At 40.0% G+C, this 27,706-nt stretch overlaps 2 protein-coding genes across 8 annotated transcripts in view; one reads left to right on the plus strand and one right to left on the minus strand.

Moving 5' to 3' along the window:
- SRPK2 (SRSF protein kinase 2) overlaps nucleotides 1–27,706 on the plus strand; it is a gene marked incomplete at its 5' end in the record, with an annotated part of 223,919 nt that overhangs the window by 23,949 nt on the left and 172,264 nt on the right. The gene's annotated exons all lie outside the window — the stretch shown is intronic.
- Nucleotides 18,262–20,601, minus strand: LOC307191826 (small ribosomal subunit protein eS26-like). The gene has a single exon (XM_079932046.1). It carries the CDS (start codon nucleotides 19,353–19,355, stop codon nucleotides 19,008–19,010), a length of 348 nt encoding a protein of 115 aa, XP_079788172.1. The 5' UTR covers nucleotides 19,356–20,601; the 3' UTR covers nucleotides 18,262–19,007.

Here is a 27,706-nt window from a genome sequence, read left to right on the forward strand (position 1 = left end):
TATATGTGCTCTAGTGTTTATAGCAGCACTATATATTTACAGTAGCCGAGACTTGGAGGGCTCTGCGCCCCTAACCCCTGCGTTGTTCAAGGGTTAACTGTGGTTCATACATGTTCACTTTTTTATTGTGGTAAAAAAACACAGCATAGAAAATGTATTGTCTCCCCCCCCCCCCCCCCCCCGCCCGCCCCGGTACGCGGGCCTCTCACTGTTGTGGCCTCTCCCATTGCGGAGCACAGGCTCCAGATGCGCAGGCTCAGCGGCCATGGCTCACGGGCCCAGCCGCTCCGCGGCATGTGGGATCTTCCCGGACCGGGGCACGAACCCGTGTCCTCAGCATCGGCAGGTGGACTCTCAACAACTGCACCACCAGGGAAGCCGTATCTTAACCTTTTTATGTGTACAGTCCAGTAGTGTTAATAACTATAGCACGTGTAATACAACTCTAGAACTTTTTTTTTCATTTTAGAAAACTGAAATTCTCTACTCATTAAACAGCAGCTCCTCCTCACCCTACCCTTACCAATCACCATTGACTTTCTGTTTCTAAGAGTTTGACAACTTTAGCTACTTTATATAAATGGGATCATGCAATATTTGTCTTTTTGTGACTGGCTTATTTCACTTAGCATAATGTCCTCAAGGTTCATCCACGTTGTAGCATGTGACAAGATTTCCTTCTTTATTAAGTTTGAATAATATTCCATTGTATTTACATATATTTATTTTAAATCTACTCTATTTCATAGCTAAGTAACTGAAAATTTTAGATTAATTTTATAGTTCTGGGGTGGTGTGTAATACTTTCTTTCCCCTTGTAGACTTCACTTTTTAGTAAGTCCTTGATTTTTTTAAATTAATTAGTTTTATTATTTTTGGCTGTGTTGGGTCTTTGTTGCTGTGCGCGGGCTTTCTCTAGTTGCGGCGAGCAGGGGCTACTTATTCGTTGCGGTGCATGCGCTTCTCATTGCAGTGGCTTCTCTTGTGCTCTGTTGTGGAGCATGGGCTCTAGGTGCACGGGCTTCAGTAGTTGTGGCTCATGGGCTTAGTTGCTCCACGGCATGTGGGATCTTCCTGGACCAGGGCCTGAACCCGTGTCCCCTGCATTGGCAGGCAGATTCTTAACCACTGCACCACCAGGGAAGCCCCTAAGTCCTTGATTTTTAGGAACCAGAAAATTTGTGTCCACCAATGTGTGGTGCCACTTAAATCCTACAGTCAACTAAGTGCCATAAAAAATAAGGAGCAGCAAAGACTTAAAGCTGCTTGATTGGTATAATCGCTACGGAGAACAGTATGGAGGTTCCTTAAAGAACTAAAAATAGAACTGCCATATGATCCAGCAGTTCCACTCCAGGGAATATATCCAGAGAAAACCATAATCTGAAAGGATACATGTACCCTGATGTTCATTGCTGCACTGTTTACAATAGCCAAGACATGGAAACAACCTAAATGTCCATCGACAAAGGAATGGATTAAGAAGGTGTAGTACATATATACAATGGAGTATTACTCAGCCATACAAAAGAATGAAATAATGCCATTTGCAGCAACATGGATGGACCTAGAGATTATCATACTGAGTGAAGAAAGTCAGAGAAAGACAGATAGCATATGAAATTGCTTATATGTGGAATCTAAAAAAATGGTACAAATGAACTTATTTACAAACAGAAATAGACTCACAGATGTAGAAAACAAACTTAACGTTACCGGGGGGAAAGAGGAGGGAGAGATAAATTGGGAGATTCGGATTGACATATACACACTACTATATATATAATAGATAACTAATAAGGACCTACTGTTTAGCACAGGGAATGCTACTCAATACTCTGTAATGACCTTTATTGGAAAAGAATCTAAAAAAGTGGATACACACACACACGCACGTATGCATGATTCACTTTGCTGTACAGCAGAAACTAATACAACATTGTAAATAAACCATACTCCAATAAAATTTTTTTAAAAAGACTTAAAGCTTCTTGAATACCAGTAGTTATGAAATGGAATCTGGCTTTTATGTTGTTTTTGTCAATACCAGAAAGATTTAGAGTTCTTTGACCTTTCATGGAACAATTATTGGAGTGATTTCTGTATTCTAGGCATAGGTCAGAGGTGACAAGGAAGAGCTGTTTTCCACTTGAAAGAGAATCATTTGATAATCAGAGTGATGTTGAGAATTCTTCACTTTACTGGACAATGAGAATACTGTAGTCGAGGATATTAAAGTTACAGTTGAGGGTGGTTTAAAGCTAATAAGGAGGTTGAAATAGTTATTGATGAAATACTCATTTCCAGAATGCTGTAAAAGTTTTAGAACCCTGGTAGAAGCATTCAAGATGATGACTTTGCTGTATGAGTTATCCTAGGAAGAAGTTTTTTTCAGCTCTTAATATAGTAAATACTTGTACAGAAAGACTTACATGGTACTTCCCATGTGGTAGGTGGCAGGTGGTAAACATTTTACACTTTCCTTTTGATGAAAGGGCGAAGTTAAGTTTCATTTTTATGTTTCAGTCAGTGGAGAAAGGGAAGTATGTAACGTATTGTAAACCAGCTCTGTCCAACAAAACTTTGTGTGGTGGGTGATGGTGGAGATGTTCTTTATCTGTCTTGTCCAATATGGTAGCCACAAGAAATCTCTTGAGCACTTGAAGTGTGGCTAGTTCGATTGAGGAACTGAAGTTTTAATTTTGTTTAATATTAGTTAATTAAAATGTCAATAGTCACAGCAGCTAGTGGCTGTGTTATTGGCCAGAGCAGATAGAGAACTTAGGCCCATGTGGTCACAGGCCATTTCTGTTTTGGACACCTGTTTCTTACCTGACTTTGTGTTCCAAACACATTAGTTTCTTCATGCATAAAATAAATATGTATGAATGAATGTGAGAAAAGTTTTCATCCTTCAAAAGATATGTTGTTTCAGATATTTTCTACCTTATTTCCATTATAACTTCTAATTGTTAAACAATAGAATGTCTTTTTCTTATATATAGTATTTTCTCATTTGTTGCAATATACTTGGTCATATTATTCATTTCTTTAGTCTGGTCTTGTGCATTTCTTTAAAATGTGAGATGAGTTTAGAATATCTCATTAGCAAACTCAAAAGCTACATTTTAGTTTTTAGCTTTGAAACTGTGGGAGAGAAATTAAGACTGACAATTGAGATTCATCATAATGGACTCTCTTTTTAACACTTGACATCAATATAAGTGTTGTCATTGTTCTTTGTTCCATTTACACAATTAATTAAAATCCCCTTTTCCTTCCTTCAGTGTTTTAAATCAGAAACTAGATAAGCAAGTTGTTTTTATTTCTTCCAAAGTGCGAATTTGGGTGACACGGAATGTGTTCAAGGTCAGAAGAATGCTTAATTGTTCATTACCTAGAGGCCATCACACAGTTGGGGCTTAGCAAAAAGACTTGCAAATAAAGTTAATTGTAGTGCTGTAGAAATAAGGAATAATGGAATGGTTGTACTGTTGAACCTTTAAGAGGGTGTAAGCAGGAGTCTGCAAACTGTAGCAGGCTGGCCAAATACAGCCCTGCCACCTGTGTTTGCATGGCCTGTCATGTAAGATGGTTTTTATGTTTTTAAATGATTGAAAAAAATTCAAAAGAAAATTTTGTGACATATGGAAATTATATGAAATTCACATTTCAGTGTCCACAAGTAAAGTTTTATTGAAGCAGTCACATTCATTTGTTTACATATCTGTGTGCTTTTGTGCTACAACAGAGACCATTTGCTTACGAAGTCTGAAATATTTATCTGGCTTTTGGCAGAAAAAGTTAGCCAGCTTCTGGTGAGAATGTTACTGAAAGATGGAGGAATATGACATTGTAAGCTAAGAAGTATAGTTTTTTGAAAAGTAGGAAACTCATAACCAGTGCTTAAGGGCTAAAATGGAAATACGCTCATTATGGTGAGTCAAGAAATTGTATGAAATGAGAGATAAATACGGGTTTTTTCCTTCAGAGAGCCTAAGCTCTGGTAGTGAACTTGACAGCTGAAGGCAAATTTCTGCAGATTTTCTGGACTCTGGTACTGCTAAAATATTGTGTTCTTCCTAATAATAACAAATTTTATGCATGTTTGCTATTTTGCAGTAGCTCCTTGGAGGCATATCTGGCGTCCAAGGCCTCCTCACAGGCTTCTACCCACCTACTGTAAGCGTCCCTCTTACTTTTTCCTACAGTCTTTTGTTTATGAACTTGTGAACACATCCTGCCCTCGAGACTCCCTGAGAGTAAGTTTGAGCTTAGAGGAATTATTTTTCAGCTCCTTAGCAAAGGCTGACTTGTTACGCTTTTTTTTTTTTTTTAAGGTCATTTGTATTTGGGCCCCAGCCCGGCAGTTTGTTCCCTTGCTTCTTTTTGGCTCTGTCTGCACTTTCCTCATGCTCTACTTTTCTGTATTTCATCTCATTATCCCTCCTTTCCCCTTTGTTTACTTGAAGCTTACCTGCTTTTACCCATCCGGGTCAGATCCATAGTTAGGGTTTGTGGGAACTGTGTGGGAGGAGAATGATACTCCCCTTAGAGAGGAGGCAGGGAGGCGGGAAGGGAACAAGATGGGTTCCACAGATAATTTGGTATGTCTAGGATTTAACATCTTTCTGGGAAAGTGTTGGGAGGTGCAGCCAGGGAGGGAGGGAGAATTTATTATGGAACGACCCTCTCTTACACCAGTAGGTTTTCAAATGTTAGTGTGAGATTCATCCAGGCTACCACTTCCCTGACCCCACCCCCGGAGATCCTGAGTCTCAACTGCATGGAATCCAGGGTAGGTGATGACAGGTGGGATACAAGCATGGCTGGGGTGAGAGCAGGTTGTGGAAGGTCTTGAGGTCTTGTTTGAGCTTCGACTTTTGTTAGTAAGGTAGCTAATATTTTGAGATTCTTCATCAGGAAAGTGACCCTGGGAAAGCAGTTTCCAAAAGAATTATTCAGAATGCATTGGAATGAGGAGGAATTCGAGGCAGTGAGGTAAGCTAGGGGGCTGTTATAGCAATTAATATGCATTCATTCTCATTCCAGAAATGATTTGAATTGGTGAGACTTCAGACTTAAGGCAACAGCAGCAGAAAAAGAAAGAATTTGAAAGAATTTGAAATTGGAAACAAATCTGATACATGGGATGAAGAGGATGAAAAATGAGAGAATATAAAATAAGTTGTCTTAAATTTTGGAGAATACAGGGTGATATTACCTGATGTTTTGATGAACGAAATTAAGATTAGCTTTACTTCAGGAAGGGAGTAAGTTTCACAGAAGACTTCGCTTTCCTTTTGCAGTTACCTCTTAAAATCTTATTGATTACAGTTTTACTGTCTTGCTTATTGGTTTTATTATTGTACTTTTATTATATACTACTGCAGACCCTTTTGGAATGACATGAGATAAAAAATGATACATGTTTTCTTTAGTTGGCATATTTCAAAAATGAAGATATTGAAAATGAACCCTTACTCCCAGTACTATTTTGATTTCTGTATGTATTTCCATTTGCATTCTTTTTTTGTTTAGGATTTTTGCCAACTTTATTGAGGTATAATGGACATACAATAAACTGCACACATTTGATAGGTTTTAAAACATTTTTTTTAAGTTATTTATTTATTTTATTTTGACTGTGCCAGGTCTTAGTTGCAGCACATGGAATCTTCATTGTGGCATGCAGGATCTTTTTAGTTGCAGTATGGGGACTTCCTAGTCGCGGCATGCTGACTCTGAGTTGCAGCATGCATGTGGGATCTGCTTCCCCGACCAGGGATTGAACCTGGGCCCCCTGCTTTGGGAGTTCAGAGCCTAACCCACTGGACCACCAGGGAAGTCCCCATTTGTTAGGTTTTCTTCTTCTTTTTTTTTTTTTTTTTTTTTTTTTTTGCGGTACGCGGGCCTCTCACCGCAGTGGCCTCGCCCGTTGTGGAGCACAGGCTCCGGACGCGCAGGCTCAGCAGCCATGGCTCACGGGCCCAGCCACTCTGCGGCATGTGGGATCTTCCCGGACCGGGGCACGAACCCGTGTCCCCTGCATCGGCAGGCGGACTCTCAACCACTGCGCCACCAGGGAAGCCCCATTTGTTAGGTTTTTGATGTATGTATACACCTGTGAAACCATCATTACAGTCTTAATTATAAACATATCCATAACCCGCAGAAGTTTCTTTCTGCCAAGTTGTAATCCTTCCCTTCTGTCCCTGTTGATCTTCTATCATGTAGATTAGTTTGCATTTTCTAAATTTATATAAATGGAGCCATACAGCATGTATCCTGCTGTGTCTTGTTTCTTTCAGTCAGCATACCTATTTTGAGATTTGTCCATCTTGTTGAGTGTATCCGTATTTCATTCCTTTTTATTGCTGAGTAGGATCCCATTGTATGGATATACCACAGTTTGTTTATATTTGTTATTTGTTGATGGATATTTATTTTCAGTTTTTGCTTTTATAAAGAACCTGTGGTGAACATTTGTGTATAGGTCTTTCTGTGGGCCTGTGCTTTCATTTCTCTTGGGTAAATGTGTGATGACTGGATCATATAATAGGTGTATCTTTAGGTTTTTAAGAAAGTGCCAAGTATTTCCCCAAGAGCCTCTACCATTTTTTCCCACCAGCTTATTTAAGACATCCAGTTCCTCCATATCCCTGTGAATACTTGGCATGGCCAGTCTCTTTAATATTTTGGCATTCTAACAGGTATGTGGTAACATCTCATGGTGTTAATTTTCATTTTCTGGTGACTAATGCTGTTGAACATCTTTTCATGTTCTTATTTGTCGTCCCTAGATTGTCTTTGGTGAAGTGTTTGTCTTTTGGGAGTGGGGGGGACGCGATGTGCAGTTTGCAGGATCTTAGTTCCCCCACCAGGGATTGAACCTGGGCCCTCATCAGTGAAAGCGCAGAGTCCTAATCACTGGACCGCCAGGGAATTCCCTGTTTGGTGAAGTGTCTGGTTAAATCTTTTAACAATTAAAAAAATATATTGGGTTGTTTGCTTATTATTGAGCTTTGAGACTTCTTTTATATATTCTGGGTACAAGTCCTTAATCAGTTATGTGATCTACAAATATTTTCTCCCATTCTGTGGCTTGTCTTTTCATTTTCTGCCTTCTTTTTGTTGCGGTACGCAGGCCTCTCACTGTTGTGGCCTCTCCTGTTGCGGAGCACAGGCTCCGGACGCACAGGCTCAGCGGCCATGGCTCACGGGCCCAGCCGATCTGCAGCATGTGGGATCTTCCCAGACCGGGGCACGAACCCACGTCCCCTGCATCGGCAGGCGGACTCTCAACCACTGCGCCACCAGGGAAGCCCTGACATTTTTTTTTATGTAATTTTTTTTAAATTTATTTTTGGCTGCGTTGGGTCTTCGTTGCTGCGCACGGGCTTTCTCTAGTTGCGGCGAGTGGGGGCTACTTTTCATTGCGGTGTGCAGGCTTCTCCTTGTGGTGGATTCTCTTGTTGCGGAGCACGGGCTCTAGGTGCGCGGGCTTCAGGAGTTGTGGCTTGCGGGCTCTAGAGTGCAGACTCAGTAGTTGTGGTGCATGGGGTTAGTTGCTCCGCGGCATGTCAGATCTTCCTGGACTAGGGATTGAACCTGTGTCCCCTGCATTGGCAGGCAGATTCTTAACCACGGTACCACCAGGGAAGTCCCCATTTTCTGACACGTTTTGAAGAACAGAAGTTCTTAATTTTGATCAAGTCCAGTTTACCAAAATTTCCTTTTTTTTTTTTTTTTTTGTGGTACGCGGGCCTCTCACTGTTGTGGCCTCTCCCATTGCGGAGCACAGGCTCTGGACACGCAGGCTCAGCGGCCATAGCTCACGGGCCCAGCCGCTCCGCGGCATGTGGGATCTTCCTGGACCAGGGCACGAACCCGTGTCCCCTGCATCGGCAGGCGGACTCTAAACCACTGCGCCACCAGAGAAGCCCCAAAATTTCCTTTTTATATACATGCTATTTCACAAAGATCGCCTTCTTATGTTTTTTTCTAGATGTTTTATAGTTTTCACTTTTTCTATTTTGAGCTAATTTTTGTGCCTCAAATACATAAATTTTGTGGATCAAAGTTCTTTTTTTTTTAAACAAATGACTATCCAGTTTTTCCAGCACTTTTTGTAGAAAAGATTATTCTTTCTCCACTGAATTGCTTTTGCACCTTTGTCGAAAATTAGTTGACCATATATGTGGACTGTTTCTATTTTTGGACTCTATTGATTTGTCTGTCTTGTCACACTGTCTTGATTACTGTAGATTTAATAATGACTTGAAGTCAGGTGGTGTAAGTCCTCAAAATTTGTTGTTTGTCTAAGTTCTTTTGGTTATTCTAAGTCCTTTGGCCATGGCTCACGGGCCCAGCCGCTCCGCGGCATGTGGGATCTTCCCGGCCCGGAGCATGAACCCGTGTCCCCTGCATCGGCAGGCGGACTCTCAACCACTGCGCCACCAGGGAAGCCCAGTCCTTTGTATTTTTATATGAATTGTAGGATCACCTTGTCAGTTTCTACCAAAAAATGCCTATTTTGATTGGGATTGCATTGAATCTATAAATAAATTTGTGATAAATGACATCTTAATGATATTGAGTGTTTGCTCCATGAGCCTGATAATTCTGTGTTCATTTAGGTTGTCTTTAATTTCTTTCAGCAACATTTTATAGTTTTCAGTGTGTTGGTCTTGCACATCTTTTGTTAGATTTATCCGTAAGAATTTAATATTTTTGATGCTATCACTAGTGGTATATATTTTTAAATTTCAGAATTTTACTTTATTATAGTTAGCACTTACGTAAATCATGTTTATGATTATGGATTCTGGAATTAGACTTGGATTAAAATGCAGCTTTGCCACGTTTTTTTAAAAGATTTATTTATTATTTATTTTATTTATTTTTGGCTGCATTGGGTCTTAGTTGCGGCACATGGAATCTTCTTTGAGGCGTGAGGGCTGTTTGTTGTGGCGCACAGGCTTCTCTCTAGTTGTGGCGTGTAGGTTTTCTCTTCTCTAGTTATGGCGCACAGGTTCCAGGGCCCGTGGGCTCTGTAGTGTGCGGCACCCAGGATCTCTAGTTGAGGTGCGTGAGCTCAGTAGTTGTGGCACGCAGGCTTAGTTGCCCCACGGCATGTTGGATCTTAGTTCCCTGACCAGGGATCGAATCTGCGTTCCCTGCATCGTAAGGCAGATTCTTCACCACTGGACTACCAGGGAAGTCCCTGCCACTTTTTTTTTTAACTAACTATTTTTTTTAATTTATTTCATTTTAGTTATTTATTTATTTTAGCTGTGCTCGGTCTTTGTTGTGGCATACGGGCTTCTCTAGTGTGGTGCGCGGGCTCTCTAGTTGCGGTGCTTGGGCTCTACAGCGTGTGGGCTCAGTAGCTGAGGTGCACCTGTTTAGTTGCAGTATGTGGGATCTTAGTTCCCCGATCAGGGATCGAACCAGGGCCCCCTGCATTGGGAGTGTGAAGTCTTAACTGTTGGACCACCAGGGAAGTCCCTGCCACTTCTTGTGTGACATGAATTAAGCAAAAGTCATTCAGTCTCTCTGAACTTGTTTTCATCAGTAAAATGGAGAATGCTTATAGATGGGGTTTCTTAACCTTGACAGTGTAGATTCCAGTCACAGCTGCTCAGACTGACAAATGAAAAATGTCTTCAGACATTGCCAGATGTCCCTGGGTAGGGGTGAGACGGACAGGATATAAAAATCACCCCTGATTGAGAACCATTGGTTGTTCTAACTTCATGAGATTACTGTGAGGGTTAACTTGATATGTATGGAAAGTTTAGAGGACTTATCTATGGCAGGCGGTGATTGAGTGATACTATATCACACATTCTTCAAGTTGTTTTGGCAACTTAAGGTATTTTGTTTACTCTAAATAAGCTCAGAATAGACAGTCTCTGGAAAGAAATTATTTAATTATGTCTTAGAGTCCAGGGAACTTTTTTTTTTTTTTGCGGTACGCGGGCCTCTCACTGTTGTGGCCTCTCCCGCTGTGGAGCACAGGCTCCGGACGCGCAGGCTCAGCAGCCAGGGGCCTAGCCACTCCCCGGCATGTGGAATCTTCCTGTACCTGGGCACGAACCCATGTCCCCTGCATCGGCAGGCGGACTCTCAACCACTGCGCCACCAGGGAAGCCCCAAAATTTATTTACTGATTTTATTTATTTGGTTTCACTGGGTCTTAGTTGCGGCATTCATGTGGGATCTGGTTCCCTGACCAGGCATTGAACCCGGGCCCCCTGCGTTGGGAGCGTAGAGTCTTATCCATTGCACCACCAGGGAAGTCCTAGGGAACATTTTTAAGAAAAATATTTATTTATTTATTTGCTGCTTTGGATCTTAGTTGCGGCATGCGGGATCTTCTGTTGCGGAACGAGGCTTCTCTCTAGTTGTGGTGCATGGGCTCCAGAGCGTGCAGGCTCATTAGTTGCAGCGGGTGTGTGGACTCCGGAGTGGGCGGGCTCAGTAGTTGTGGTGCGTGGGCTCTCTGGCTGTGCCGCGCGGGCTCATTTGCCCCGTGTATGGGATCTTAGTTCCCCAACCAGGGATCCAACTCGCGTCCTCTGCATTGCAAGATGGATTCTTAACCATTGGACTACCAGGGAAGTCCCCAGGGAAAATTTGATAAAGAAATAATTTGGTGTGGGTGTTTTATACTAGTTTGAGAAGGTATATCTAATTACATGTCTGCATGGCAGTCAGAAAGAAATGAAGAAATGGAGAATCATTAAGAAATTAAACTGTTGTCTACTTTCTCTTGTGTCACATCTTCCTGGTGTGGTTTTATTATATTATGTCAAAGGTTGTGGCTCTCCAGAATATCAGTTATAAAAATCAAGTGTGTTTCAAAATGCCGTTAGCTTCACCTTGCCTGATGGCCATGTGTTGTTTCTTTGCTGTTCATCATTCATTTCATCATCTATGAAAAGAGCACCCTAATTTCATTTTGCAAAATCGTACAGTATTGAGAGTGTTAGTGGAAGTGCAGCTGGGGGGATCTTGCCTTAGCCAAGAGATAGGCACTGGACGCAGTCTAAACCTGGAGTTTCCTCCCTGGAATTTGCATCCTGTGCCCAGTGATTGGAGACCCTGTGAGGTTCCCTGTAACTTTCTAACAACTCTCCTTCTGAATGGAGTTGGTTATAACAAATTGATGTTTACCCCTTCTCTCAAATAGCATAGATAAAATCTGCAAAGGGCCCAGAATTGCTTTGAAAACTGATATATAAGTATGTACTTTTCATACATATTATCTTATCTGATTTTAACATCATATTTCTTTGTCTTCATTTCTTTGATTTTCCTGCCAGTGGAGGGCTGTTTTGTGAGAATAAATCTGATCTACAAAAAAATGTCATCTGAAAAAAAAAATGTCATCTGAGAATGTCCAACCTTTTTTTTTGTGATATGCAGGCCTCTCGCTGTTGTGGCCTCTCCCGTTGTGGAGGACATGCTCCGCAGGCGCAAGCTCAGTGGCCATGGCTCACGGGCCCAGCCCCTCTGCGGCATGTGGGATCTTCCTGGACCGGGGCACGAACCCATGTCCCTTGCATCAGCAGGCGGACTCTCAACCACTGCGCCACCAGGGAAGCCCTGTCCAACCCTTTTGAGTAAATTTTCTTAGGTCTGTGTTTGGTGCTATAGACTTGTATGACTGACACAGTGAAGTAATTTTAACACTAGTAAGCCAGAGAGTAGGAAATGTTTTACATTCAAGAAAGCCTCTCATTTCCCATTTTTAAAAGACTGTTATTCCTTCATAGGTTGGAATAGTTTTAGTATGTTTAATTGTAGGGATGAACATCTCTGTCTCAGACTGAATACCAGGCAGAGGTTGTAGAAGTCCATGGTTCATCCTATGGAGGGAATGATGAAAACTGACATTTGTTGTCTTTCCTTTCTCTTGTCTTGGATGCAGATGGCCTTTCTGGATATTTAGAAGGAGATTGATTAGGACATGGCTAATCTTGTGATTGCCTGATGAGTTTTAGGCCAAGATATAGTTTGAGGAATTGCAGTCTTGGAAAGTGGATGAGGTTAGGTAGAAGTTGGTAAGCTTGTTAATTAAAATAGAAAGATGGCCAGTGCCAGCTTCCAGGGCATCCCTTTCAATGGCAGTTTAACATTTCTTGGGAAATTAAAGCAGAAGGCATTTGTTAGGCTTCGTTTACTATTTAACTTTACTTAGAAGTAAATTACTGTGCTTAAAGGATCTTGTTTTAAAAGATAGACTTGAAGCTTCCATTTTAGGAAGGAGTTCCATCATTGGTAGGAAACTGGTATTTAAAATGTTAGTATTTAGTCTATTAAGATTATATAGTACAGTTTTAACTTTGTTCTTTTAGACATAACTGTCTTTGTACTGTTCATAGTGTGAATGTTTATTCAATATTTTATAACACCTCCCAGAAAGTTTTAACTAACATCAAGGTGTTTTGTTTGTTTGATTTGTTTTATGGTTGGGAAATTAGTATTGAAAATATAACATGAGTTCTGAAAATATCTGTTATGCCCTTTTAAAGGAGGGCAGTGGTTGTGCTTTGCTTGTTTGCGGACCACAGTATCTGGAATTTCAAAGAAGATTAGCAGGTGATCTCAGTAGAAACCCCCTGTGCTGTTAAAAATTGTTGATAAAAATGCATATCCTTTAATCACAGGAAAGCCACTGGAAAAACACTGTCATGGTTGTTTTCTTCATAGTTTATAATAGATTAGTAGCTATACATTAGATTGTGGGAAAATGTAGAGTAGGCTGGGATGGCTGGGGGTACATATGCCATTTATAGTGAAAGATAAAACTGTTCTCTATATGTTGTAGCTTGTATTTGAAATGTTCTTATTATTCTTTTCTTCAACTTATGTATCAGCAGTTCTCAAACATTTTTGTCTCAGGACCGCTTTATGCACTTAAAAATCATGGAGGACTACCAAATAGCTTTTGTTTATGTGGGTTATATCTTATCAGTATTTACTATATTAGATTTATCAATATTTATTAGAAATTTAACTTAAGTTAAAAATTATTTGTAAGTAAATTTATTGTTATTTAAAATGATCACATCATGGTCACATAAATAACATATTTTTTAAGTGAAAAATAACTTTTCCAAAACAAACATTTACTGAGAAAATGGCATTGCTTTACATTTTTTGTAAGATTCTTTAAATGTCTGACTTAACAGAAGACAGTTGGATTCACATATTTACTTCTTTGTTCTGTCTATTGTGATGTACTGTTTGCATTGAAGCAGGGGTCCCCAACCCCCGGGCTGAGGACTACTACCGGTCCTCGGCCTTTTAGGAACCTGGTGGCACAGCAGGAGGTGAGCAGCGGGAGAGTGAACAAAGCTGCATCTGCCATTCCCCATCGCGCTCCCCATTGCTTGCATTACCTCCTGAACCATTGCTCACATTACCGTCCGAACCATCCCCCTCCCCCCACCCCATCCGTGGAAAAATTGTCTTCCATGAAGACACCGTCTCTGGTGCCAAAAAGGTTGGGGACCGCTGCGTTGAAGTATATATGAAGGAAATCTGGCCTTGGATAGATTTACTGTTAGGAGAACAGTGTTTTTATAGCCTTCTCACATAATTGTGGATATTTTTTATTACTACACTAAAACTTGGCAAATGTTAGAAGGAAGGTTGGTAGAAGAAAGGTTGTATTGTGGAATCTGAACCCATATTGATGGACTTTAACATAACTGTTGCTTTAAAATCTGTTGATTTTCTTGCAATTTAAATGACTTTTCCCTCCATACATGATTATGTAATATCATTTGGAAAATATTAGCTTACCGAGTTATGCAGATCTTCCAAATGTTGACACATACAGTAATCAAAATTAACACTTGTTAACATCTTATCAGAAAGTGTTTAATTATTGAGACTGGTCACACTTAGGGTGGCAGGTATAAGTTTTATAGATTTCTAATATTCTCTTGCAACCTTAAATTTTATCATCAGCAACAAATACTTTCATCTGTTTTTCTTTAATTGATAGGTTCTCTTCACTCATTTTTAAGAAAATGTCTGCCATATACCCAAGTCTGAGTAAGCATAATTTGTATATATGTTCTTTCAAGTAAAAATGATGTTTCATGAAAAAAGTGGCTCGTTCAGCTCACAACTCAGTTGTCCGAGTGCTTTTTCTTGAGAGAGGTATCATATTTTGGTGGGCAGCAGTAGTTTTTATGTGCATTTTGTTACACAGAATTTTTAAAGTATAAGCATGGAGATTAGTAAAAATAAATTTTACTTCCTCATTAAGGCCCTTCTTAAGTGAAAAGCCCCCCCCCCCTTTTTTTTTTAAGATAGTGGTGAAGTATACACTGACTGGTACAGGTAGGGATCATTGCTTTGATTCCTGCTAAGGCACCAGCACTTTTACCCACCATTATTATTGCACCATCAGTGGAAGAAAGCAAACAGTATTTTAGTAGTATTCTCAGGGGCCACAGAAGTCCTTGAAAATATACCATCTGAACATAATCAGCTTTGCTTCTTTCTAATTTGTGTATGTTTTATTTGGGCCCTGCTTTGAATGAACAGTGTCACTCAGCATTCAAGACTCAGTTATTACTGAATTTTTCTGGAAATCTCAGTTTGATGATATTTCTTCCTTCAGCATTTTGTTACAGTATTTAGCACAATGTGATGGTGTGAGCTTCTTGAAGATGAGAACTGTCTATTAATCTCATCATATTCTCCTATTCTTGATGCATAGTACCTAGATCACAGTACATGACCAGTAAATACTTGTGAAATGAAGCAGGTGATTGAAACAGACATCTAACAATGCCAAACCTAGCCTGGGATCTTTACTAAAAGAAAAAATGGCCCTGTATACCTGTATTTAAAATTCCTGAGGAAATGTTTTTTGGGCACAGAACATTAAATATTATTTATAATGATGACCCAGAGTTATCATAAAAGATAAAATTATACTTATTGGTCTTTGTGTGAGAACAGGATTTCCATGACTAATTAATGCAAAAATGGATCAGAGGAGCAAGTTTGAATGTCTTTGTTGAAAACCGTTTGTAAAATAGGAAATAGGAATAGAAAGACCTTTCCTTAAAATCATTAAAAAAAAAAAAAATCAGGGCTTCCCTGGTGGCGCAGTGGTTGAGAGTCCGTCTGTCGATGCAGGGGATGCGGGTTCGTGCCCTGGTCCGAGAAGATCCCACATGCCGTGAAGCGGCTGGGCCCGTGAGCCATGGCCGCTGAGCCCGTGCGTCCGGAGCCTGTGCTCCGCAACGGGAGAGGCCACAACAGTGAGAGACCCGTGTACCGCAAAAAAAAAAAAAAAAAAAAAAAAAAAAAGTCAGTCTTAATGATAGTCTTGATCATGGTAAATGTTATGTATATTGCCATTCCCATTAAAATCAGGAACTAGATTGGTTGACAGTTCTCCCTCATTGTTGCTTGGTGTTAATTCTGTAAATGTTGGTGCAGTCAGATATAAAAACTAAACAAAACGTATACAAATTAGAAAGAAGCAAAGCTTATTATTTTCAGATTACTATGTTGTCTACTTGAAATCTGAGAATAATATGTATTTTGAAAATTATAATCAATAAGAGTTAAAGTTAACTTCTAAACGAAAAAATCAGTAATTTAAAAGTATTTCAACAATAATGAAAACCTGTTTACAAAAGAATACCAAAATTATGATTTCTCTTTTGTAATTGACATTTAAGCAGGTAAATAATTTGGACAAGTTACATAATTAGAACATGAACAGTTAAGGTCAGTGCTTTTAACTTGTGACTCTTAGGTGAGACAGATTATTTAAAAAAATCCTGTAACAATTTTCCCCAAATTTATTCAAAGATAAAGTTTCAAGTCAACTTTTATTTTTGCCTCATAATAATTTCAGATGAGTACTGTGTTTATCTTAAAGCATTTTCAGGTTTCAGTTGTAGGAATTACATTGAAAAGCATTTTCTTATTTCTTTTTTAAAGTTTTTTTTTTTAGTTACGAGAAATTTGAAACTTAGAAGTTGAGCCAATAGCATATTAAATCCCCAGCACCTGTCACCTAAATTAAAAAATTATTAGTTTTGCTCCATTTCTTCTATTTTTTTCCCTTTTTGTGAATACGTTTTAAAGCATATATAGGATACATTATTTCACTTCTACATACTTCCATATGCATGACTGTTTCAGCATGGGCTGCCACAAGAAAATACCATAGACTGGGTGGCATGAACAACAGAAATTTATTTTCTCACAGTTCCGGAGGCTAGATGTCTGAGATCATGTTGCCAGCAAGGTCGGGTTCTTGTGAGGGCCATCCTCCTGGTTTGCAGACAGCTTTCTGGCAGAGTTCTCACTTGGAGAGAGAGTAAATTAAATTCTCTGATATATCTTCTTATAAGGGCACTAATCCCATCATAAGGGCCCTACCCTCATAATGTCATCTAAACCTAATTACTTACCAAAGGCCCCATCTCCAAATACTATCACATTGTTGGTTTAAGACTTCAGTGCATGAATTTTGGGCTGGGGAGAGGGGATACAATTCAGTTCATAGCAGTGTCTACAAGATTTGTACATCTTTTTGTGCATAATCACAGTGCCATATTATATCCAACAGAATTAATAAAATTCTTTGTTGTCATCTAAAACCCAATCTATATACACATTTCCACAGGTACTTAGTCATTTTACAGTTGATTTGTTAGAATTGGGATCCAAAAATAAGTCCATGTGTTACATTTGTTTGTTATGCTTTTTAATCTGGGTCGCTAAAAGGGTGGTTTTAAAAAGCAGTGCAGTGGGACAACTGGCTTTTTCTTTCAACAATAATTGTGTAAAAAAAAAGTGAAGGAGAAAAAAATAATAAAAAAAGGGAAGAAGGAGAGGGGAGGGACTTCTGTAGAGTAAAAGTAACTTAAAGTGCAAAATAAACAAATGTGGTATATGGATTTTTTTTTTTTGGATCCTTATTCTAACAACTCAGCTGTAAAAAGGTGGAAATATCCTGAATTCTTTAGCTCCAATATTCTAGAAAATAGGGGCGTGTAAACATTTGAATTTTAAAGAAAAAAATTCCAAAAGTATTTTAATTAAATAAAGATTTTTATAGTTCTCACAAATTACCATTGTATTTTAGTTTTAAAACAGTCTTAACACATGAATGAAAATTTTATGTGAGGATATTGTTAGAACTCAAGATACAATTAACTCATGATACAGTTTTAAAAACTTCTCCAGGGCTTCCCTGGTGGCACAGTGGTTGAGAGTCCGCCTGCCGATGCAGGGGACACGGGTTCGTGCCCTGGTCCGGGAAGATCCCACATGCCGCGGAGCGGCTGGGCCCGTGAGCCATGGCCGCTGAGCCTGCGCGTCCGGAGCCTGTGCTCCGCAACGGGAGAGGCCACAGCAGTGAGAGGCGCACGTACCACAAAAAAAAAACAAAAAAAAACTTTTCCAAAGCTGAATTCATCACAGTAGTTTTATAAAAGTTTACAAAGAACACTACTAAGATTTAAAAAAATTTTTTTAATTTATTTATTTGGCTGCATTGGGTCTTTAGTTGCAGCACGTGGGATCTTTCGTTGCGGCATGCAGGATCTTTCGTTGTGGCACGAGGGCTTCTCTAGTTGTGGCACGTGGGCTCAGTAGTTGCGGTGCATGGGCTTAGTTGCCCTGCAGCATGTGGGATCTTAGTTCCCCTACCAGGGATCAAACCTACGTCCCCTGCATTGGAAGGCAGATTCTTTCTTTCTTTTCTTTTTTTTTTTTTTTTCGGTATGCAGGCCTCTCACTGTGTGGCCTCTCCCGTTGTGGAGCACAGGCTCTGGAGGCGCAGGCTCAGTGGCCATGGCTCACGGGCCTAGCCGCTCCGCAGCGTGTGGGATCTTCCCAGACTGGGCCACGAACCTGTGTCCCCTGCATCGGCAGGCGGACTCTCAACCACTGTGCGATCAGGGAAGCCCGGAAGGCAGATTCTTAACCACTGGACCACCAGGGAAGTCCCTGCTAAGATATTTTTGACTGTAGTGAATATTTGAGGTGGAATAACATTATTGAAATATGATTTTAACCAGTAGATGGCAACAAATCAATATCTGAATGTAGTTTTAAGAAAATTGCAGGAGAAATAGTATAAGTCATCAACAAGGTACATTAGATTTTTTTCCACAAATAAACATTTTGTGCTTATGTCTTTAATATATGCTTTCTTGCTTGCTTATTTATTTATTTATTTATTGCTGCATTGGGTCTTAGTTGCTGCGTGCGGGCTTTCTCTAGCTGTGGTGAGCAGGGGCTACTCTTCGTTGGGGTGAGCAGGCTTCTCATTGTGGTGACTTCTCTTGTTGCGAAGCACAGGCTCTAGGTGCGCGGGCTTCAGTAGTTGTGGCACATGGGCTCAGTAGTTGTCGCTGATGATCTCTGGAGCGCAGGCTCAGTAGTTGTGGCACATGGGCTAGTTGCTCTGTGGCATGTGGGATCTTCCCGGACCAGGGATTGAACCGTGTCCCCTGCATTAACAGGTGGAATTTTCTTTTTTTTTTTTTTTTGCGGTACGCGGGCCTCTCACCGCCGTGGCCTCTCCCGTTGCGGAGCACAGGTTCAGCGGCCATGGCTCACGGGCCCAGCCGCTCCGCGGCATGTGGGATCTTCCCAGACCGGGGCACGAACCCGTGTTCCCTGCATCGGCAGGCGGACTCTCTCAACCACTGCACTACAGGGAAGCCCCCAATGTTTGCTTTTTAATTAGAAAAATTAATATAGATTTTCTTTTTATGTGATATGCATTGTTCATTTTAAAGCCGTGATTGATTTTTGATAGTTGGATGATTAGTTTATAGTTGTATTTAAAAACTGAGCATTACTGCAGTTATTTGGTTTATTAGTTGGTAGAAGCTAGTAATCAGTGGTGATTTGGGGAATTATTTATTTTTTTAAAAGTATAATTTCCATTTTATTGTCTTTCCAGGGGACAGTATTTCTTTAGTCTTTAAGAACTTAGCTCCTTACATGGGCTTTGGTGGAGGTCGTAGGGCAGCACCAGCAGGTCTAAATCGGGGTGGAGGTGTCCGGTCCTTCTGGACTTCCCGAGAACAATGCTTGACTACCTTGCTGTGAATGGCACAACTCACGCAGTAATGCACTTTCACATACAGCTTGGGAAGCACATAGGCGTCGAAAACACTCGCTTCGGAAATGTCCCTGACGGCTGCGGCCTCTACGATGTTCCGAATGACGAACTTCTTAATGGCCTTATTCTTGGGCATGCAACGGGTACAGTTGGTACAGCGAATAGGCTGCACATGGCCACGGCCCTTTTTGGCACGACCATTGTTCCTTATTTTCTTGGTCATCTTGGAAGCGAGGAGGCGGAAGAGTGGAAATTATTTTTATTTGCCTTGCTTTATTAGAAGTTTAATAATCATCTAGTTAGTAAGTAATGTTATTTAACTTAGTAAAAATAAGTTTATACTTTTTAAGAAAACAAACTGTAGAACTGTGTGATAGAAAAAATTGGGAAAAATCTGTGTTCATCAGTATGGGTTATATTTCCATGATTATTGTAATGCTGTGTAAATGCTGTAGATCTGTTGGTATTTTTATCAGCTATACACACAGCACTGCATCAGAAAGTTTGATACCTGACACAAAAGTGTAGCACCTTTGTGAAGTTTTCCAACAACTCAGTACTATGTATTGTTGATGGATATGTGTATATTCTCTCTCTGTTTCTCTGTCTCTTGTAAAACTTTATGAAAATGGACTGGCAGGGTTACATCAGAAAGTTACTGCTGTTTGGAAGTAGCAGAGGAAATTGGGACTTGAGTTTGTTTTAAAGGGTTAATTTAGCTATTTTTTGTAATATTAGCAGTTGTTAATTCTGAAAAGCCGGAATGAATCTTTGTTAACAATACTTTTTGTTCTTTTCTGTATCTTTTGAATTAAAATAGACACGACTGAACATAAATAATCCTGAGCAGAGCAGCTAGTGATTACAAAATGTTAATTATTTGTGACTTCAAGTTAAAAAATTTAACAATATATACATTTTGCATTTTGTCCATATATACAAACTAAATGTCATTATTTATTACTTGATAAAGTAAACATTTTAGGTATTATTTAATCTATACTCATCTTTCTGATGTAAACTTAATGCATCACAATTGATATAGTTACATATTTGTAGGCCTTTTGGTGGTTTCTTATTTTTTATTTTATAAACGTCCCTTCGGCAGATATCTTTTGTGCAGTTAGTTCTGAGAGGAGGAAGAGTTAATTTTTGGTAAATAAGAGTCTATTGAGTCTAAAGGTAAGAGCAATGCTATAGTTTCTACTATTTATTTTTAGATTGTCTTTATTTTTATCGGGTTTTTCTTTTTTAATTGAACTTTGGGAGTTCCCTGGCTGTCCAGTGATTAAGACTTTGCCTTCCAGTGTGGGGGGGGAGGCAGGGCAGGGGGTTGTGAGTTCAATCCCGGGTCGGGTAGCTGGGATCCTACCTGCGTCATGGCCAAAAAAACCCCCAAAAAACATAAAAAAAAGGAAGCAGCAATATTGTAACAAAAATTCAATAAAAGACTTTAAGAAGTCTTTAAAAATTCAATAGAAGACTTTCTTTTAATCTTTACAAAAATAAAATTGCAGTTTAGTTGATGTACAATGTTCTGTTAATTTCTGCTGTCCAGCAAAGTTATTCAGTTATACATGTATACATCCTTTTTATTTGTTTATTTAAAATTTATTTTTATTTATTTATTTATTTTTGGCTGTGTTGGGTCTTTGTTGCTGTGTGTGGGCTTCTCATTGCGGTAGCATCTCTTGTTGCAGAGCGTGGGCTCTAGGCGCCCAGGCTTCAGGAGTCGTGGCTTGCAGGCGCAGTAGTTGTGGCTCACAGGCTCTAGAGCACAGGCTCAGTAGTTGTGGCACATGGGCTTAGTTGCTCTGTGGCATGTGGGATCTTCCCAGACCAGGGCTCGAACGCGTGTCCCCTGCATTGGCAGGCGGATTCTTAACCACTGCGCCACCAGGGAAGCCCTATACATCCTTTTTAAAATATTCTTTTCCTTTACAGTTGATCATAGGATGTTGAATGTAATTATCTGTGTTATAAGTAGGTCCTTGTTTGTCCATTCTGTACATAAAAGCTTACATTTAGATTGTCTTTAAAAAGAGCAAACTAATGTACAGTTCTGTTGATAGTATGTATGTACTTCCCCTTCCTCCTCCCTGGCAACTTTTGGCTTCATGTTTGATTTAGTTTTGTTAGGTGGATAAACGTAGGTGGCTGTGAAGAACATACTTTTCCCATGTAATGATGTATTGTGTAGGAATACGTGTACTTCTTAGTACTTTAAAATACCATCTTTCATCACTTGCCCTTGTTTCATTTTCTCATTCACGGTGGCCCTGGACTCTTGGCTGCCTGTGGCCTTGTGCTGCTGTTTTCCCTACTCTTCATTTGGCTGGTTTCTTGTTCTTCCTTAAGCCATCGGCTTTGATGTTGTGCCTCAGAGAATTTTTTCATGACCATCCCATCTACAGTGCCTCCTCGGTTGTGTTCTCTTGGAGCAGTGTGTCTTTTCCTCTTTAGTGCTTACAGGAAGTTTCCATTGCCTTTTGTGCTTTTTGCTCATCTCCCTACTAGACTTTAGCTCTGTGAGATCAGGGGCCTTGTGTGCTCTATTCAAACATTCTGAAAATTCAGGGCCTACATCAGTGCTTAGAATGTTATGTGCATTTTAAATAGTTGTTGAATGAATGAACTCTAAATTTAAAGACTTAAGTTTTACATGTCAGAACTCATTTAACTTTCTTCTGTTCGTTCTGTAGTAATGAATTTTTCTCTCCAAAGCTAGAGTATGCTTTCTGGATCAAGATTTTGTTTTCTTGGATTGGAAGAATCAATATTGTGAAAATGACTATACTACCCAAAGCAATCTATAGATTCAGTGCAATCCCTATCAAACTACCAATGGCATTCTTCACAGAATTAGAACAAAAAATTTTACAATTCGTATGGAAACACAAAAGACCCCGAATAGCCAAAGCAATCTTGAGAAAGAAAAACGGAGTTGGAGGAATCAAGCTCCCCGACTTCAAACTATACCATAAAGCGACAGTAATCAAGACAGTATGGTACTGGCACAAAAACAGAAAGATAGATCAGTGGTACAGGATAGAATGCGCAGAGATAAACCCACACACATATGGGCACTTAATTTATGACAAAGGAGGCAAGAACGTACGATGGAGAGAAGGCAGCCTCTTTAGTAAGTGGTGCTGGGAAAACTGGACAGCTACATGTAAAAGAATGAAATTGGAACACTACCCAACACCATACACAAAAATAAACTCCAAATGGATTAAAGACTTAAATGTAAGACCAGATACTATAAAACTCTTAGAGGAAAACATAGGAAGAACACTCTTTGACATAAACCACAGCAAGATCTTTTGTGACCCACCTCCTAGAGTAATGGAAATAAAAACAAAAATAAACAAATGGGACTTAATTAAACTTAAAAGCTTTTGCACAGCAAAGGAAACAGTAAACAAGACAAAAAGACAACCCTCAGAATGGGAGAAAATATTTGCAAATAAAACAACAGACAAAGGATTCATCTCCAAAATATACGAAAATATATGGAGCTCAATATCAAAACAAACAATCCAGTTAAAAAATGGGCAGAAGACCTAGACATTTCACCAAGACATACAGATGGCCAAGAGGCACATGAAAAGATGCTCAACATCACTAATTATTAGAGAAATGCAAATCAAAACTACAATGAGGTATCACCTCATGCTGTTCAGAATGGCCATCATCAAAAAATCTAGAAACAATAAATACTGGAAAGGGTGTGGTGAAAAGGGAACCCTCCTGCACTGTTGGTGGGAATGTAAATTGAACAACTATGAACAAGTATGGAGGTTCCTTAAAAAACTAAAAATAGAACTACCATAAGACTCAGCAATCCCACTACTGGGCATATACCCTGAGAAAACCATAATTCAGAAAGAGACATGTAGCACAGTGTTCACTGCAGCACTATTTACAATAGCCAGGACATGGAAGCAACCTAAGTGTCCATCGACAGACAAATGGATAAAGAAGATGTGGCACATATATACGATGGAACATTACTCAGCCATAAAAAGAAATGAAATTGAGTTAACTTGTAGTGAGGTGGATGGACCTAGAGTCTGTCATACGGATTGAAGTCAGAAAGAGAAAAACAAATACTGTATGCTAATGCGTATATATGGAACCTAAAAAAAAATTGTCATGATGTACTTAGTGGCAGGGAGGAATAAAGAAGTACACATAGAAAATGGACTTGACATGGGGTGGGAGGGCGAAGCTGGGGCTAAGTAAGAGTAGCATTGACATATATATATTACTGAATGTAAAATAGTTGGCTGGTGGGAAGCAGCAGCATAGCACAGGGCTGGGTGCTTTGTGATGACCTGGAAGGGTGGGCTAGGGAGGATGGGAGGGAGGCTCAAGAGGGAGGGTATATGGGGACATGTGTATGCATATGGCTGATTCTCTTTGTTGTGCAACGGAAACTAACAAAGTATTGTGAAGCAATTATACTCCAGTGAAGATGTATTTAAAAAAAAGGTTTTGGGGCTTCCCTGGTGGCGCAGTGGTTGAGAGTCCGCCTGCCGATGCAGGGGACATGGGTTCGTGCCCCGGTCTGGGAAGATCCCACATACCGCGGAGCGGCTGGGCCCGTGAGCCACGGCCGTTGAGCCTGTGCGTCCGGAGCCTGTGCTCCGCAACGGGAGAGGCCACAACAGTGAGAGGCCCGCGTACCGCAAACAAAACAAAACAAAATTAAGTGCAAAAAAAAGGTTTTGTTTTTATGGATTATTCTTTATATTTAACTTTTTGACACATCTGAAATTTATTGTGTAATATCATGTGAAGTATAATCCAAAGTAATTGTGTAATATCCATTTACCTTAAACTACATTTATTTTGCATTTCTTATTGTTATTTGTGGTTACCAAGGATTTAAAGTGTAAATCTGTAGAGATACTGTTTTAGTCCATTGATTAACGTCTTTTCTGTTGAAACCAGAAAAATCTAGTTTTGGGGGTTTTTTTGTTAATGCATGAAGTTTTGCTATTTTTTTTTAGCTTTTCAAATCTATTTGTATTTTAAGAAGAGATTTCTTGTAAGGTGAGTGAATAAATTAGATGACTAACAGGCGGTATGACATGGTGAAATATATAAAGATTCAGGCAGTGTGGGAGTAAAGAAAACTTTGGAGGGGGTGGTTGAAACTGGGAAGCAGCCCGTTCTGTGATCAGTATCATGTAAGCTCATATCTGAGCTTGGGGCCCTGTGTCATCCTTTGTTGTTGTTGCTGTTAATACCTTTTACTGCTGGACTGCAGGTTAATTTAAAGCTCCCCAGATAGAGTCATTTGTGTGGCTCCTTTGGAAAGTCAGGCAATCTGTATTTCTGGTATCTTCTAGAAGAAACTTGTATGTTTGAGAGTTCCTTAAATTCGCTCATTCAAATTTAGTGCCTCTGTCTTCCATTCATTCAGCAAGTATTGGGCACCTAGTATAAATGGGCATTGCTAAACACCAGGGATACAATAATGAACAAGCAGATGTGGGCCTCTTCCTCTAGCATTTTGTAATCTAGTGGGGGAGTCAGATATATAACAGACAATTGTACATGTCAGAATGAATGCAGAGTGATGGGAGAAGCATCAGGTGCGATGGGAAAAACTTTACCCGGATTTGGCAGGGAAAAGGAACATTTCTTGAAGGTCAGGATGCTGGGGAGAGATGAAAAATCAGGAGACTGTGGCAGTGGTTGACAACCTTTTTCTGTGAAGTACCAGATAGTACTTTTGGTTTTTCTGGCCACATCTCTGTTGCAACTACTTAACCCTGTGATTGTAGTGCAAAAGCAGCCATGGACAGTAAAAAAATGAATGAGTGTGGTGGTGTTGGAATCAGACTTTATTTATGGACACTGAACTTTGAATTACATATAATTTTCAGGTGTCATGAAATATTATTCTTTTGATTTTTTTTTTCCTCCTGCAACCATTTAAAAATATAAAAACCATTTTTAGCTTACATATAAGAAAAGCAGGTGGTGGGCTGTAGTTTCCTGAGTCCTAGGATATGGTGCTAAAAATCCCATTATCAACTCTTCATAAAAATGAAGCTGTTGTATAATAGATCTGTAGTCAGTGCATGTATTATGCTTTTAGTAAGACACACATTGGTAGGTAGGGTTGAAAATTATAGTATTTCTGCACCTCTAGCTGTTCTTTTGAAATATTCCCGTAATTCTGGAAGGTGAAAGTAAAGGATGTTGGGGATTATGAGGGTGTACACGCAGAGGGGCTTGCCTGGTGCAATTAATAGTAAACTTGGAGGGCTCAAATTCTAGTCCTGATCTTGTCAATCATTGGCTCTTCAGTGTTGGGCAGATCATTGCACTTTTCTGTGCCTCGTTTGTGAAAGAGAGAAAATAAACAACATAGATACTGCTCAGTATTACTGCAAATAATAGTATACTTCAAAGCACCATGCAGTGTCAACATTAATATCTTAAAATTACACAGCCATTTCTGGCATCTTCACATATAACATTTAGATGTAAGATGGCATTATGATTGATTACTTTGTGTCACCAAGATGTGTTCTTGAAGAATTCAGGCATCATGCAGATGTTCAGGTATTGTTCTAGGTATGGGGATACACAATAAACAGAAATTGTTCTGTTCTTGTGGGTTATAAATAAATAGATATATCATACCAGTCATAAGTGCTTTAGAGAAAATAAAGGCAAGGGGATAGGTAGGGAGTGTGGGGATGGTGGATGAGGAGGGAATTGGGAGAAAACCTCTAGAAATGAGGTGTGAACCAAGACCTTGAAGATTTGGGGAGTGGAGGAGCTTTCAAGGAGAACATACAATGCAAAGATCCTGAGGTAAGAAAGGGTTTAGTGTACTTGAGAACAGAATAAAGGCCAGCACGCATATATGAGACCAAGTGATGTAAGGAGGTAGGGGACAGATTTATAGGACCTAGTAGACCATGGAGTTGAGTTTGGATTTTATTCTGAGAAAGATTAAAAGGCTCTTGGAAGATTTTGAGCAAAGGATTGAAATAACCTAAGTCCATTTAAAAGTGATAAATCTTTTCCCCTTCCTCCTCGACAATTATGACCTAAAGCCATTATGTGATGCATAACAAGGTGGGTACTCACAGTGTGAGGAGGGGGTGTGGGGAGCTGTTGGCCCCAAGCAGCTTATTTGGACCCAGGTGGGATGAGAAGGGTGGCCTGGGACAGAGTGTCCATGTTGTGAGGGCCTGGAAGAGTCAGAGCCCAAGCAGGGTGAAGAGGGGATCTCTTTGACCTGGTGGCCTGGTGCGGGATGCTGCAGCTCAGTCAGTTAGGCGAGTGTGCAAAGGGGGGAGCAGACTGCATGGGGAGTCGCCCGTTGTCTCCACCATGTGTAGGGGGTGGTGCGGGTGGAGTGTGAGGATTGAGCCATAGTAATCTGTCAGGCTCAATTTTCTGATCTTGATCATTTTCTTGTAGTTATATAGACCATCCTTGTTTTTAGCATTTGAAGATGATGGAACATCATGTTGGCAGCTAACTCTCAGGTGGTTTGGGGAAAACAAACATTTCTTTGTACTGCACTTTACTGTAATTCTGTTGTTTCAAAACTGAGAAAAAGAAAACCCAACAATGTCCCTCTGGCCACGGTATGGGGAATGGACTGTAGAGTGGCAGGAGTGAAAGTATGAAGACCAGGGAGGAGGCTGCTGCAGTCTGGTCTGGGCGGGTTGTGATGGTGGAGTGGGCAGGTGGTCTTAGTGGAGGAGGTGAGAATTGTCAGATTGCAGGTTTATTCTGAAGGTGGAGCTGACTGGATTTGCTGATGAGGTATGAGATAAGAGTCAAGATAGTTTCTTAGTTTTTTTAAGGCTTGAGGAAGTAGGGAAAGATGATGCCATTAAATAATGCATGAATTCATTTAAAAAATAATAGGGTTTGTGAAAAGAACTGGTTTCTTGTCTTAGCTCACCCATTGAGATGGTGTGTGAACTGAACTTCTGCCTTGACATTTGTGGATAGCATGGTATAGAATGTTTACCGTGGGCCCAGTAGGCTACTTTAACCATGGGAGGTCTTGATTTCAACAAGGCATATGATCTTCTTTCATGAAACTTTGCTGAAGAGCTAGATGTGGTTTATATAATAGAACACCTATTCTCCAAAATTAGTAATTAATGAATTAAGTACTAACTTCCAAAGAGCTTGTTAGTGGTGAGGTGAAATACTTTGGAACTGTTTTGTTAAATATTTTTATCATTGACTTGGATGAAGACCTAGATTACCTGATTATTAAATTAGTATACGTAGGGATCTTGAGAGCTGCCCTTTTGGAGAGGATACAGTTGGGATTCATAAAAATCTTGCTTGAATGAAACCACCACCGAGTAATTATTACTGATGAATACCTTCAGTTAACTTCCTGAGGTACCTACTTCAGTGTACATGGTAGCCTTTACAATAGGCATAATAGGATTACAGGATATTAAATGGTAATAGATGGGAAAACTCAAGGCATGATGCCTGATCCACACACCTGTTAAACGTCAGTAACATTCCTCCCCAGTCAAAGGGGGTGTAACAGCCTTGCTTTTCATA

This window comes from Stenella coeruleoalba (genome assembly GCF_951394435.1).
Source record: "Stenella coeruleoalba genome assembly, chromosome: 9".
Taxonomy (NCBI): domain Eukaryota; kingdom Metazoa; phylum Chordata; class Mammalia; order Artiodactyla; family Delphinidae; genus Stenella; species Stenella coeruleoalba.

What these genes read in the sequence shown, in the direction of transcription:
- LOC307191826 (XM_079932046.1), bottom strand. Translation starts at nt 19,355, where the DNA reads ATGACCAAGAAAATAAGGAACAATGGTCGTGCCAAAAAGGGCCGTGGC.